General features: G+C 41.5%; 1 protein-coding gene across 1 annotated transcript in view; it reads right to left on the bottom strand.

Moving 5' to 3' along the window:
• The window catches only part of DMD (dystrophin), a 1161901-nt gene that overhangs the window by 744354 nt on the left and 401903 nt on the right, over nucleotides 1-15644 (bottom strand). Inside the window, 1 exon segment of the mRNA XM_032219839.1 lies at nucleotides 11717-11887. Within this exon segment, the coding sequence (XP_032075730.1) occupies nucleotides 11717-11887 (171 nt within the window).

Here is a 15644-nt window from a genome sequence, read left to right as displayed (position 1 = left end):
GTTATCTCTGTTAAATAACAGATGAGTAAAAAACAAAGTATTACATGGTATATTAAATTAATAAGAATGGGGAAAAAGTCAGGAACCTAACACAATTTGACAAAGTTCCATTCCAGTCAGAGACACCATTTAAGGTGTTTCTGGGTTGAAAGGATTAGCTGGTGACATCATTATTGCCTGAGGGACACTCCTGAGCAGGGGTAGGTTTCAAAACTTTTACTACCTGTTCTGTGAGTGTGGCTCACACTCATGTATTTTGTGGGTGTGGCTTGGCCATCATGTGACTGGCTGGGAGTGGCTTGGTGATCGTGCAACTGGGTGGGCATGGCCAACTTGTAAAATGTGATGAAACTCACTTAACAATGCTCTTGCTTAGCAACCAAAATGTTGGCTCAGAAACTGACATTTGAAGTGTGCAAGTCTTAAAGTTGTCAAGTTACAGGACCTCTGCTCCCTAACCCTTTACAAAAAAAAAGCCCCATGGGTGTTCAAATTTTACAGCTTTAAGACTTGTGGACTTCAACTCCCAGAATTCTTTTCCCAGTCATGTTGGCTCAGAAACTCTGGCATTTGAAGTATGCAAGTCTTAAAGCTGTCAAGTTAAAAGACCCTTGCACCCCAACTATTTACACCCCCCCCCAAAAAAAACCCTAAAACTTTATTTTTAAAGCATTTTGCACTTGGGGAAAGTTGGAACAAGGCATACCAGCCACATACCACCTCCACTGACTTTGAAGTCTTTCTCTTGCACTGCCAAAACCCCTCACCGCTCTTCACCTTTGGTTGCCCCTTCAACCTCCCACCTGTGGAGGATGCATGGTGGTCCTCCTGGAGGGGCAGCCGAGGGTCACTTTCCCTCACCACCAGAATAGCACGTAGGCTGAGGAAAATGAGAGTGGAGACTGGATCTGCTCTTTTTTCTGTGGGGCAGAAGGAGGCGAGGCAGCCTCAGGTGCCATCCGGGACAGTACCTCAGAAGTATTGCTTCTCGACCTAAAAACAAAGTGGTGGCAAGGAAAGAGTCTCTGGTGGCTGCAGCAGCAGCAGAAAGCAGCAGCAGTGGCTGAAACACAATCCTGGGCAGTCAGTTTCGGCTCTTCCTTCCCTGAGCATGTTCCATTGCTGCTGGTGCTGCTTTTGGTGAATCCGGCTTGGCAGTGATGGTAAGAAGTGGCTACCAGCGGTCCTCTCAGCGATGGCAAGAGTGCTGCTGCCAAGCTGGAGTCATCAAAAGCAGTAGGACTTTTGGTGATTTTCCACCAGAGACTTCTTCCTCGCCTCTGCTTTGTTTCAGGCTGAGAAGCGATGGCGTTCTCCTCCCTTTTTCCCCCTGATTTGTCCCTGGCCGCGCTTGCAAAGGAAGTAGGCAGGGATGTTAGCCGGCACTCGCTTCCCTTACTGCTCACCACCACCGCCCCTGTGGCCCACCAGCTGCAGCCCCATCTGCCTTGCTTAACTGGGTGGCTGTCTGGGAAAACGGCAAGGGGGTGAGCACCGGCCAGCATCCCTGCCTTCTTCCTGCAAGAGCTGCGGCGAGGCAGCCTCAGGTGCCATCCGGGAACAGCTCCTCAGAGTGTTGTTTCTTGGCCTGAAACAAAGCAGAGATGAGGAAGGAGTCTCTGGTGGAAAGTCACCAAAAGTCTTGCCGCTTTTGGTGACTCTGGCTTGGTGGCAGGATTCTTACCACTGCTTAGAGCATTGCTGGCAGCCACTTCTTGCCATCACTGCCAAGCCGGATTCACCAAAAGTGGTGCCAGCAGCAATGGGACATGCTCAGGGAAGGGACAGCCAGAAATGACTGCCCAGGATTGTGTTTCAGCCACTGCTGCCGCTTCTGTTGCTGCTGCAGCCACCAGAGACTCTTTCCTTGCCACCACTTTGTTTTGGGTCAAGAAGTGATGCCTCTGTCCCCGGATGGCACCTGAGGCCGCCTCACTGTGGCTCTTGCAGGAAGGAGGCAGGGATGCTGGCCGGTGCTCATCCCCTTGCCACTTTCCCAGATAGCCACCCAGTTAAGCAGGGTAGGCAGGGATGCAGCTGGTGGGTCGCAGAGGTGGCGGTGGCAAGCAGTAAGGGAAGCGAGCGCCGGCCAACATCCCTGCCTCCTTCCTCTGCAAGTGCGGCCAGGGATAAATCAGGGGGAGAAAGGGAGGAGAAGGCTGTCTAGCAGAAGCTCAGCTTTCTCCTCCCTCTCTCCCTGATTTCTCCCCACAGCAAGCAAGGTGGCTCTCAAAGAGAATGAAGCACAAGTGCTTCTTCCAACAGCCAAGGCCTCCACTCTACTTCCTTCCTTAGCTGTTTCTTTCTTTCGCTGGTATGGGCATTTTTTTGATTTTGATTTTGAAGTTTATGTATGCCGCCCTTTTCCCTGGGGGGACTCAGGGCGGCTCACAACCAAAAGGGGAGGGGGAAGACAAACTTTTAACATATACGACAATACATAATTAAAAAAACAAAACATTCATACCATTTGGGCGGGTTACAGTCTTAGCCCCAGGCCTGACGGGATAGCCAGATTCTGAGGGCTGTGCGGAAGGTCTGGAGGGTGGTGAGGGTACGAATCTCCACGGGGAGATCGTTCCATAGGGTCGGAGCTACCACCGAGAAGGCTCTCCTCTGCGTAGTTGCCAGTCGGCATTGACCGGCAGATGGAACTCGGAGGAGGCCTAATCGATGAGATCTAATAGGTCGCGTGGAGGTAGTTGGCAGTAGGCGGTCTCTCAAGTACCTGGATCCACTACCATGTAGGGCTTTATGGGTGACAAGTAGCACCTTGAAGCGCACCCATGTGGGCTTGTGCAGTAGCAAGTAGAACAGGAGGTGAGGTGACCACAGTATGTATGTGTGTATGTCTGTGTGCGTGTGAGTGAGAGACAGATAGACAGACAGAGGCACAGAGAGACAGAGATGGGGAGGGAGGAAGGAGACAGAGAAACAGAGAGAGAATTACAGAAAGAGGCAGAGAGGGAGGAAGGGGGGGAGAGACAAAGAGTCACACACAGAGAGACAGACAGACAGACACACAGAGAGACTGAGAGAAGGAAGAGAGAGAGAAAGAAAGGAATAATTGGTGGCTGTTTTTTTCCCTTTTTTTCTTTTTAAAAGAAAGGCACTCTTTCCACTTAGGGCCAGGAGCCTGCTCTTAAACTTCCCAGAAAAAATTTCATTTATTTGTAATTAGAAATAAATATTTCACAATATATAATTACATATTGTTTTTGTGATTAATCACTATGCTTTAATTATGTTCAATTTATAACAATAAAATACATCCTGCATAACAGATATTTACATTATGATTCATAACAGTAGCAAAATTACAGTTATAGAGTAGCAACAAAAATATTTTATTGTTGGGGCTCACCACAACATGAGGAACTGTATTAAAGGGTCGCGGCATTAGGAATGTTGAGAACCACTGTTCTAAACTCTTTTTATTAGAAATAAAAAAATACCAGAAACTTAATTGAAAAATTATCCATAGAATGTTACTGTATTTTTTAAGAATCATCTGAGTTCTCCTTCTACCCCATTTTTACAACAAAAAAAGGGGGGGATTCAAAAACTTTCACAGAAACCATGGTTTGTACAAATTATAGTGTATACATCTATTTATTCATATCTCACCTTATTAATTTTACAAATAACTCAAGATGGCAAACTTTCTCCTCCTATTTTTCCCATAACAACAACCCTGTGAAGTGGGTTATACTGAGACACAGTGACCCAAAGTCACCCAGCTGGCTTTCATGGCTAAGGCAAAACTTGAACTCATCATCTCCTGCTCTACAACTAGATTTTAATTCTTTTCCACAAATAACATATATAACCAATATATAGGTGCATAGTTATAATTCATGATAAATTCTCAAGTGTTTTTAAAAATCTAATGGACAGTTATTGCAAAGACAGAAATGCTTTTCTACTGACTAATATTATGATATTTCAAAGACCTTTCAGTTTTAGACTTATAGTTCTTCAATTAATATAACAGCAATTCAAAGAGGTATGTTCAAGTATGGCATAGCTATTGTCACAAATAACCTGATTTGAGCAAGGTTTCACTGGAAATATGTTAATATAAATTTATGATACAAGTTTAATTACCTTTCCTAACTTACTAGGGAATTTTCCATAAATTCTGTATCCAAAGCTAAATAATTTACTTCTAGTCTGATTACATTGCATACATTAAGTTCGATCAAAACTTGATAAGACCAGATTTATTTATCATATGGATACCATGAAATAACACATATTTATTCCCTAATTGACATTGTAATAAGTTCTTTTGAATTACCTTGTTGGGTTTCTGGCCCTCTGGAGACAAGGTTTTGCATTTTTCTCTAAGACAATTTTAATCTGGTTATCACAATATCCCCCTTCTTCCTGATTTTTGTACTGGCTAGTATAGAGCCTTGAATAGAAAGCTTCTTTAATTTCTCTGTCTTCAGGAAGACATTTCTTGGGGCTTTCTGTTTTCCTGAAATGAGACTTTTATTGCTCCCTGCAGTTTTCTTTGATCACTATTTGTCATTGTCTATCTCTTTATTAAGTTTGCCTTTTTAAAGGATAAATAGCTGTCCCTCCAGGCTTTCTTTCCATCCTTACTCTCTCAGTTTTTCTTTCTGTTTCTTTGCCATTAACTTATTCCAAAGGCCATGTGAAAAACATTCATGCCTACTTTGGATCTACCCCATTTTCCTAATACAACCATCATATTTAGACAGTTTCAGTCCTGATCTAATATAAATAAAAAGTTCCAAGCAATGTATGAGATTCAATAATAATTACATTCTGCCTATTGTTTTTTGAGTAGCCAACTGGATTTGATACTTGCTCTACAGGCTCTCCCAATAATTTAGTTGACTGCCTTTCAACAACAATGAATGAATGAATGAATGAATGAATGAATGAATGAATGAATGAATGAATGAATGAATCTACCCTTATATAGGCCAATTGTTGGATTGGTCAGTTACTCTTTTTTGGATCTACAAAATAGGCAAGGGCAAACTACTTCTGAAATCTTGTTGAGAAAACTTCAGGGACTTATCCAGAAGTCTCTGATTTAAAGGGAATACACACACACACACACACACACACACACACACACACAGAGAGAGAGAGAGACCCACCCATTGTAAGGGCTCCTCTCCTAACTTAAGAAAGTGAAGACTCTTGAAACTGAGTATTTCAAAAGGAACCTTTTATTAAGAAGAATGGAAGCCATTAAATCCAAAGCAACATCTGAATCTCCTTAGGCAATGCAAGTAGAATTAAAGTAATATAAACCCCTCCCATTAGTTAGAATGCAGACTTTAGACAATACACAAGTGTGAAGATGTTTCCTTTATCCACTGCCCTGAGAGCAGAATAAACATACATTCCCATGGCTATCTTCCATTAGACTTAAAGTGAAACATCCCACATGGCCATCATAAACATTCCCACAAAAGGTGACAGGATCTCAAGGCACTTTGGCACCAGGAAACCAATTGTAAAATATCAGTTGTCACGGGCACTATTAATAAATCGACTCCAAGGCCCCCCTCTGCCTTGAATGGCAGTATCAATTTTAGGGATCTGACATGCTGCCATCCTCAGAAAAAGGAGAGATATCTTTGTGAAAAGATAGAAACAGAAATTCCATCATAGTATTTTAACAAGGTTTGTCAGGGTATTGGGAGTGAATTTTTTTCAGTAAGGTAGGGGCCATAACATGGTGTTTAGCTAACCATTCATTTTGGGATGAATGTACATGCTTCCAAGCAACTAAGGGTTTTCCCCCTGTGGAGCCTAGAGTCAAGGATTTCCTTAATTTCAAAGTTTTGTTCACCTTCTATCATTATAGGAACAGGTGGTGTATGTGCAGGTGGTCTGAGATTACTTCTTGTTTGAGTAAATTAATGTGAATACTGGGGTGTACTGGCCTGAGTGTCTTTGGAAAGAGTAGTTCTACTGTCACTGAGTTTATGACTCTAGTTATAGGGAAAGATCCAATGAAATTTGGACCTAATTTATTTGATGGCTGCAATGACTTCAGGAATTTTGAAGATAAGTACTCTATCTCCAACATAGAAAGGTTTGGATTCCATTCTTTTCTTGTCATCTTGAATTTTAAAAGCTGCTCTAGCTTCCTCTAAAGCTAATCTAATTACTGGCCATGTGTTTCGTAATGTGTCTATCCACTTCTTAAGTGAGGGAATAGTGGGTTCTTCTGTGGGTATTTCAGTTATGGGGTTGAAATCCTGGCCTGTTGCTACTCAAAATGGGTTAAACAGTGCTTGACTGTACAGAGTTATTGAATGCCACTTTCACAAAAGGTAAAAGTTCAGCCCAGTTATCCTGTGGAAAATAATAAAATATCTTAGATATTGTTTCTAGGACCGAGTTAAGTTTTTCAGTTTGCCCTTTAGTTTGGGCATGGTGTGATGAGCTGAACCCTTGGGTGGCGCCAAGTAAAGTTAAAAATGCCCTCCAAAATTTTGAGGTGAATTGGACCCCTCTGTCAGAGATGATTCTCTGCGGGGCTCCATGAAGGCAATAAATGTGTATCAGGAATAACTTGGCTAGACTTTTGGCAGTTGGGATCATTTGGCAAGGTATAAATGTGCCTGTTTTGAAAACAGGTCTGTTACGACTCAAATGACAGTATTCCCCAACATTCTGGTAGTTCAAAATAAGGTCCATAGCAATCTCTTTCCAGGGTGCTGAAAGTCAGCTACCTTCTGTAATAGTCTTGGGATTTTCCCTTGAAGTCTTTTAGCTGCCGCACAAATAGGGCAGTTGACTACATAACTCTCTATGTCCTTTTTTAGTGATGGCCACCAAAATTGCCTTTTACTTAGGAATAACGTTTTCACAAACCCAAGTGTCCAGCTGATTTGGAGTCGTGGCATATTGCCATTAAGCACAGTCTTTGGCTAGCTGGAACATACAACTCCCTCCCACCCAAGCTAAATTATCTTTCAGCGGGCAGCTGGATTTGTGGCTCAAAAACCATCCATTGACTTGTTTAAAGTTTGAGTGGTGTCATTGTCCATCGATGTTTCTTTTTTCCTGGGATCTGATGGTTACTTTAGCAGCTAGCTGATTGTTTTGTATCATGGTTTTGATTATGTCTGGCTTCATACTATTGTGTGGTGGGTTTTTTGGATAGTGCATCTGCCAGAAAACTCCCCCCCCCCCGGAGATATTTGAGCATAAATTTAAACCATTTAAAGTATTGAGCCATTGTACTTGTTTTGAGGAGAATTTCTTTTGGGTCTTTAAGGCTCCTAATTTTTATGATCTGTTCAGACTTCAAAAGGAATCTTACTCCCCTCTAGAAAATGCCTCCAGGTTAAAAGTGCCCACCAAACTGCATAAGCTTCTTTCTCCCAAATGGCTCATCTTTGCTCAGTTTCATTCAATTTTTTGGATGTGTAAGCACATGGTTGTAATTGGTCTTGCTCATTTTTCTGAAGCAGTATCACTCCTATTGCCACATCGCTGGCATCTGCTTGTATGACGAATAGTTTATCTGTGTCCAAGTGCTTTAGAATTGGCTCTGCTGAAAACAGCTGTTTAAGTTTTTCAAATGCAGCTTGACATTCCATTGTCCAGTTCAAACACTGCTTCGGTTTCAGGTTACTCTCCCCCTTCGTTTTTAAAAGCTTGGTGATGGGGAGAGTAATCTGGGCGAAAGTGGGAATAAACTGGCAGTAAAAGTTGGCAAATCCCAGGAAGCTTTGTAACTGTTTACATGTTCTGGGTGGTTTCCCAATCAAATACCACCTGCACTTTTAAAGGATCCATTTCTATGCCCTGGTGTGAAATGTGGTACCCTACATAATCGATTTTTTTCTTGGTGGAATTCATATTTAGAGAGTTTAGCATAAAGTTTGGCAGAGTGAAGTTTGTTCAGACAGCCTGGACTAGTTTTTACATGTTCTGTTTTGGTCTCAGTATATAGCAAAATGTCATCTAAATATATCAAACAGCCCTTATGCAAATGCTCATGTAGCACTTCATTTATTAATGCATAAATACTGCATGGGCCCCTTGTAGCCCAAATGGGAGCACTTTGAATTGGTAGCATCCAAGAGGGATGTTAAATGCCATTTTCCATTCGTCTCGCACTTTAATTCTGATACAGTAGTAAGCCTCCCTTATATCCAGCTTTGATTTTTTTCCTCTTTAGTGATGTGTGCTAGCATGTCTTTCATAAGTGGGAGAGGAGTACATGTTCTCCACACTGATCATATTTAAGTTTCAAAAATCCCACAGAGATGTTTAGAGTCATCTTTTTTTCTCTAAATAATACTGGGGCTGCAATTTATGGTTGGGCTGGCTCAATGAAACCCCTTGCTAGATTTTTCTGAATGAATGCCCTCAGTTCTTCCAGCTCCCTCAGGAACATGCTAAACATCCTGGGTTTAGGAGTTTGACACCGGGTAGGATTTCTTTCGTACCGTCAGAGGAGCAGGGGGGGTGTGATTTCATCAGAGGCTTTTCGCTAAAAACCTCAGCCAAGTCTTTATATCCTTTGAGCATGCCTGGGTTGGCATAGTGTACGTGGGCATTGCTGTTTCTTGGTGCTCTGCCCCCTCAGTTTCTTTGTGTAGAGTCTCAGCAAGTCACATGCATCTGAACTCTTATGGTGATTTGCTTCCAATTAATTTTGGGGTTCTATTTTTTCAGCCATTCAAGGCCCCAAACTAATGGCCATTCCATGCCCGGCACCACTATAAATGTAAGTATTTCTTTGTGGCTCATGAGAGGCTCGGTGGCAATGAAGCTGCCCCCCCCCACTGCTATTGACCCATCCAGTTGGCAAAAGCTATGGGCTTTTCAGTTTCTTTACATTAATCCTCAACTTTCTTACCAGGATTGGGCTGATAAACAGTGGGTGCATCCTGAGTCCACTAAAGCAAAGATGTCATCCCCCTCTCCCAGTGGGGATAAACAGTGTTGGGGAGGGTAAACAATTTAATTGGGTTGCTTACCAGTGGTTCAACCTATGGATCACTTCCGGATGAGTATGGTTCCTCCTGCTGAGAGCTGGGTTTACACCTCAAAGAGGGGAGGGGTGGAGATTCTATTATCTCTCTGCTCCTCAGGGCCATCTCCTTCCTGTGCTGGCCAGGTTTTATAGGTCCCCCCCCCCCAAATGGGCGCTCTGATTTCCTAGTTGGTGCTTGAGAACGGCAGTCTGCAGCTCGATACCCCTCCTTTCCACACTTGAAACAGGCTGAGGGTTTCAGAGAAGATGCTGTTTGTGGATTGAAAGCTTCTTACTTCCATTGGGTAAAGATTTTCTTCCACACTTCACCCCTGCTCGGTACTGGTTCCTGGCCAACGTTGATCTCTGCCTTTTCAGCAGTGAGATACCACTCATGTAGGTGGTTCAGTGCACCTCAGGCCACGCAGGCCATTGTAGAAGTCATCACTCAGCCCATCCTTGAACCAGCTTACCAGGATATCCTCTGGCCAGTTTCCATGACATGCCAGTCTCGGAATTCTTTGGTACACTCTGCCACTGGCTGGTGTCCCTTCTTCACAACTTTAATGTGGTTGTGTGCTTTGTGGTTTGCAATGGGGTCCTTGAAATATCATCTCAGGGCCATTATGAAATGGTCAAAGTCCCGCAGTTCTGGCGCATCAGCATCTTGTAGAGTCACCATCCATCTGGCAGCAGTTCCTTCCAGAGCTAGGGTAACCACTCACACTTGGGATCCTTGGGTTTGAAAATCACGCCTGTATTCTTGCATGTAGGTGAGCAAATGTGCCACAAAGAATTCCATTTTTTTCAGGTTGCCATCAAACTTCACCCCAAGGGAAGGAGTTTTTCTTTCTAATTGCAGATGTTGGGGTTGATTGGGAGTGGGCCCCAATCCACATGCCAACTGGGGGAGGGTTTGCTGGGTCCCCTGCTGCTGCGTTGTGACATCTGCTTGATCAGCAGGGCCCAAAAGGGGGGGGTAGCTCCCCTGGCATCATCCACGCCTGCTGCCCTTCCAGTGCTTCTTGGTTTCCGTTCTGGCTCCCCCCAGATGTTGAGATTTTCCAAAATCTCCATCATCACTGGGTTACATGTCTCTTCGGATGATCCTCTCTCAGCAAGGCTTCATTTAGCTCCTCCCGGTCAGAGGGGCTTCTAACTCCAATGTCCACCCCGGTTTTCAGTTACCATGGGTGAGGTCCTCCTGGTCCTCCCATCCCAGTCTTCTTTTGTCCCAATCCCAATTGACCAGTGGGACTTTTTGAGGTCCTCCAGGTTCACCTCATCTTCTCCAACAGGGTACTTGGAGCAGGTCTCCAGTTGGGAGAGGCTTGACGACTCCCTCCAGCATTCAGCTTCCCCTTGTTTACTGTTGTGCTTGGATATGATTTGCAGGGTCCCCTTGGTAGAGCAAGGGTTGTCTGTTTTGCAGAGATGTTGCTTTATGTAAGGGCTCCTCTCCTAACTTAAGAAAGTGAAGACTTTGAAATGGAGTGTTTCAAAAGGAACCTTTCATTAAGAAGAATGGAAGCCATTAAATCCAAACAACATATGAATTCCCTTAGGCAATGCAAGTAGAATTAAAGCAATAGAGACCCCCTCCATTAGTTAGAATGCAGATTTAGCCAATACACAAGTATGAAGATGTTTCCTTTATCCACTGCCCTGAGAGCTGAATAAACATACATTCCCATGGCTATCTTCCATTAGACGTTAAAGTGAAATGCCCCACATGGCCATCATAAACATTCCCCCAAAGGTGGAGGGATATCAGGCACTTCGGCACCAGGAAACCAGTTGTAAAAATATCAGTTGTCACAGGCAATGCTAATAAATCGACTCCATGGTCCCCCTCCTCCAAATGAATGGCAGTATCACTTTTAGGGATCTGACACCCATCCTGCTAGTTCTTTGCAGATGTGGCTATTAAGTTCAAATAAAAAGAAAAAATGTAAGTTATATAGTAGCAAAAAAACAACAACAAACCAAAAACAAAGGCAGATCACTACAATTTGGATTTTTCCAGAATGATTTCACAATCTTGTATAAATAAAACTGTAATAACAACAGTTTTTGGTTCATATGAACACACTGATCACATCACAATAAGCAATTTTCCACATAGAAATATTAGTCTACATTTATTATAAAATAACATGCCATTTAGAAAAGCCATACAACAGCTTTTTCACATATATTAAAGCCTTTAGAATAATAGCATATGTTCCTTTATTCTAAAGATGCATAGCCTTTTCTAACTATTAATTTTTAAATACATAACAAAGATGCAGGGGTGGGTTCCAGCAGCCGCTACTGCTGTTTTGCTATGGTTTGCGCATTGTGCTGGGTGCACATGCACAGTATTAAAACATTGTGCATGCACAGAAGCCAAAACAAGATGGCAGCGCCTATGGCACTACGGGAGAACTGGTTGGAGACGTGGTAGGCCTGGGTCGCTGCCAGTTCCAGTGACCCAGGCCGCCAAGTTACTATTGGTTTGGCCGAACCGGTCCAAACCGGTAGGAATTCACCTCTGAAAAATGTAACTAAGATGTATCTGGAATAAAAGCTCCATAAATATTACATATAAGCACACATATTTAGACAAAACCCTCAGAGATGCAGCTCTTATTCTTGCTAATTTTATCTGGAAAATTGCCTTTTAGAATTATGATCTTAAAATGTTCCATTTTCAAGAATACAAGTTTCTTTGCAGGCGTATTCTCTTACCTTTTCACATTTAATTCTTTCTGATACTGTTGTAAACTGTTGGTTGAGCTCTATCAGTTTAGGTTCTATTACTTTCCTGCAGTGACCTCCATAGTTTGTCATCAAGTCAATTGCCTGGTCACGAACAGAGTCTACCTTTGGATGCATATCATTCAGCTCACCTTTTAAGCACTGCAAAAACATGAGTAAACACAGAGCTTTACATTAAATATAAAAACAGGAAAAAAGAAAGGAAATAAAAAATCCAAGTATCCTGATAGCTACACACAACTGTCATATTTCTTGTAAACAGATTTATGTATGAACCAATTAAAGCATTATGTAGAATCTCCCCTTAAAAAATAATTTAAAAGGAGAATAAATTATTGTAGCTATGAAGCAACCTGCTTTTCAAAGTTTTCAATACAAAGACACAAAACCTAGTGAAGGGTATTTTACCTTTTGGCATCATCTCAGAAACTTGTACCAAGTAAGCTGATGATTTAAGCTAAAATCTATTACCAATTGATGCTAAACATGCTGGATTTAGAATAGATTTTCTGGTCAGTTATGAGTAAAAGGAACCAAGATGAACTACTTACAGTAAAATCATTTAGATCTGAATCCGAATAAACCCTATTAATGTTTAATACTATAAAATGAACAACTGTTTTTAAACAAATTACATATTGTAGTTCTTTAATTTCAAGAATTGCCTGCTGATAAATATTCTCTTCTTAAAGGACTTTAAAAAATACATCATGATGATTTTAGGGATATTTCCATTCTCCATGAAATAAGTTTAAATCAAATAAACTGATAATTTATTTGCTAAATTATTAATGGTTTGTACAGTGTTATAATTTTGGATTTAGGAAAAATAATAGTTTACATTTCTTGAGATAGTTGGAGATTTCCAGAATATTTAATTATGTACACTGTTTATAGTGGCAATGATTCAAGAGCTTTTAAAATTCTCCAGTCCTAATTACTAATATTACTTTAATATTATGAAACATAGAAATCACTTAGAACGCAGGTGGGGCTTGACGTCGCAACAACATGACTTGTAATCTTGGGTCTCTAAGATTTCTGTCGATATCTCTGTTTCTGGATGGTCCTTTTGGACCCTAAACTGTTCTGAAGGAACAGTGATAGAGAAGAGCATGTCCTGCTGATCTCAGGGGTATCACAAAGCCCCTGATTGATCCAGGAGAAAGCTCTTTTTGCCAGCTACAAGAGAAGCAACCAAAATGGCTGCCAAAGGTTGGGACAAGCCTCTAAAACAGAAGCTGTGCAGGAGTGTGTATCGAATTGGTGAGAAAAAAAATTATTATTAGAGAAGGGAAAACCCAAAAGAATTGGAATTTAAAATAAAATTGAGGATAGAAAAAAACAAAGTGGCGAATGGTTTAAGATGATTGTGTTATCTTTTCTACTTTAACTTTATTTGTTTTCTATGGATGGACTCTTTACAAATGCCTCTTACTTTTAAACTGGACTGGTCTCTTTTTCTTCCTTCTTCCTCTATACTTTCTTCATTTTTTTGTATTTGTGGATTAAAAGCTTCTTCTCTCGTAAGGCTGGGACGCAGCATAATTTTTACAGTTTTTTTCCCCTCTTGGACAGAGAGGCAAAAACAGATGGAAAAGAGGTAACACTGCCATCTAGTGGCTAAAGGCTTGGCAATAGCAATAGCAATAGCAGTTAGACTTATATACCGCTTCATAGGGCTTTCAGCCCTCTCTAAGCAGTTTACAGAGTCAGCATATTGCCCCCAACAATCTGGGTCCTCATTTTACCCACCTCAGAAGGATGGAAGGCTGAGTCAACCCTGAGCTGGTGAGATTTGAACAGCCGAACTGCAGAACTGCAGTCAGCTGAAGTAGCCTGCAGTGCTGCATTTAACCACTGCACCACCTCGGCTCTTCCGAGCAATATCTGGCAATATCTGACAAAGCTATAAGCTTTGTTTACTGAAAGGCACAATGAAAACGTTTTGTTGATACAGGTGTTCCTTTGAAGGAAAGAGCAAGCTTTGATTTGAAACTGAATTTGTTTGACCTAAAAAGTCTTGGATGTTTTGGCAGTGTTTATAACCTGAAAATGGCACAACGTGAAGAAGAAAAAGCACTAACTTTGCAAAGAATTTTCTTAGAAATTCAAAAGTTTTAATAATTATAGAGAGAATTGAAAAGAGATTTGAAATTATAGATCAAAATACAAAAAGTATGGGGACAGCAATGAAATTTGAGGACAGAGCTAGAAAATAACAGAGACATATGAAAGTGATAAGAAAATTGTTGATATTGACAGCAAACTGAGAGTGGAGGGAAATGACAGGTGTGAAATAAGGAAAGGAGAAATTGATGAACCGGATCTTCATTTTGGATGTCAGAAAATAAATGAAGAAAGGAGAGAAAATTTGGCAGAAATAATGAGAGTAATCTCAGCAAAAGCACTAATGATAACAAAAGTGAAGCTAATAACAGAGCAGATAAAGGGTTCAAATTCTTATAATGAACAACAAGTTCTTAAAAGAAGTCCTCATAAGACTTATCAAGAAACATTTAGAATACAGACTTTACCAGGGAATGCAGTCAGGGAAGGCAGGGGAGGCAGAGCCTCACCACTATCTCATGAAAAGAAAAAAAAATGTAAAGGAAAAAAGGGCTGAGCTAGTTGCTGCCAGAGTCGCAGTGGATGACTCTGCTCAGTGCTTAACTGTTTAAAAAAGCCTCTAAAAAGTGCCCTCTAGAGGAGGAGGCGGGAGAATGAGGTGCCTCATCTAGTCTGACTTTATGATCACTCGAGCAGAGCTAAGCAAGGTTTAAAAGCCGAAAAATTCCTGACATAATGAGGCACGTCGTTCTCCTGCCTCCGGTAGAAGGCGATTTTTTAGAGGCTTTTTTAAACAGTTAAGCACTAAGCAGAGTCATCTGGCAGCAACTAGCTCAGCCTGATCTCAGCTCTTGCCTTTTTCCTTTTACATTTTTTTTCTTTTCATGATGGCAGGCAAGAGCAGAGTTGAAATCCTCTCTGAAACAGCTGGAAAAGGTACGTGTGTGGGTCGGAGGGAGGGGGAGGAATTCAAACTTCATCCTCAAGTGTAGTTTGATTGCATGCAGAACCACATTGCCTTTTCAAACACACACACACACACACGCACACACCTGGATAAAAGTATATAAGCCCAGCTTCACTGATTACAAGTTTGAAAAGGCAACGTGGCTCCACCTGCAATCAAAGGCTTGGATCGAAAGCAGCAGGCGAATGGGAGGGGGGGTATGGCAGAGGAGCTGCTTTCAAGCCATTGGAAAATATATCCAATCCAACTTCTGTGTTTGTGTTTGTTAGAGATTGAGTGAGTGAGAGAGGGATCCAACTTCTCTGTGTGCATGTGTTTGTGTGAGAGAGGGGGGAGGGAGGGAGAGAGGGTGGAAGGAGGGAGAGGGAGAAGAAAAAGAATGAAGGAAACCTTTTTCGCAAAGGAGAAAAACAAATGCTGTCGTTTTAAATCGGAACTGAGCATGCCTGGCTGTGGAATTCTGGGAGTTGAAGTCCACAAGTCTAAAAAAATTTGAAACCCCTGTGTCAGTGCCTCACCAGCCATAAACCTCACCACACGTCACTGGACTTTACAAATGGCAAGAGATATTGGACTACACTATCTCTGGAAGGATACAGAATGATGAAATGAAATGTCACAATAAATTTTAGTTAAATGTAGTTAAATTTTGAGTGCTATGTACAACATAATAATAGCTACAGTTAAATAAATGATTAATAATGATAACAAAGCAATTATATATACTGGATTGATAATATGAAATTTTATACAATACTGTAAGTGAATATATGGATGATGTTGAAAAGCCTTTTTATAAAAGTTAAACAATTTTATATAGAATAGAATATAAAGATGCAATTCCATTGGATAATTTTAGGG

Source organism: Thamnophis elegans, chromosome 6, assembly GCF_009769535.1.
Source record: "Thamnophis elegans isolate rThaEle1 chromosome 6, rThaEle1.pri, whole genome shotgun sequence".
NCBI lineage: Eukaryota > Metazoa > Chordata > Lepidosauria > Squamata > Colubridae > Thamnophis > Thamnophis elegans.
The sequence above is the reverse complement of the archived record's forward strand: the minus strand, read 5'-3'. Positions and strand labels throughout refer to the sequence as shown.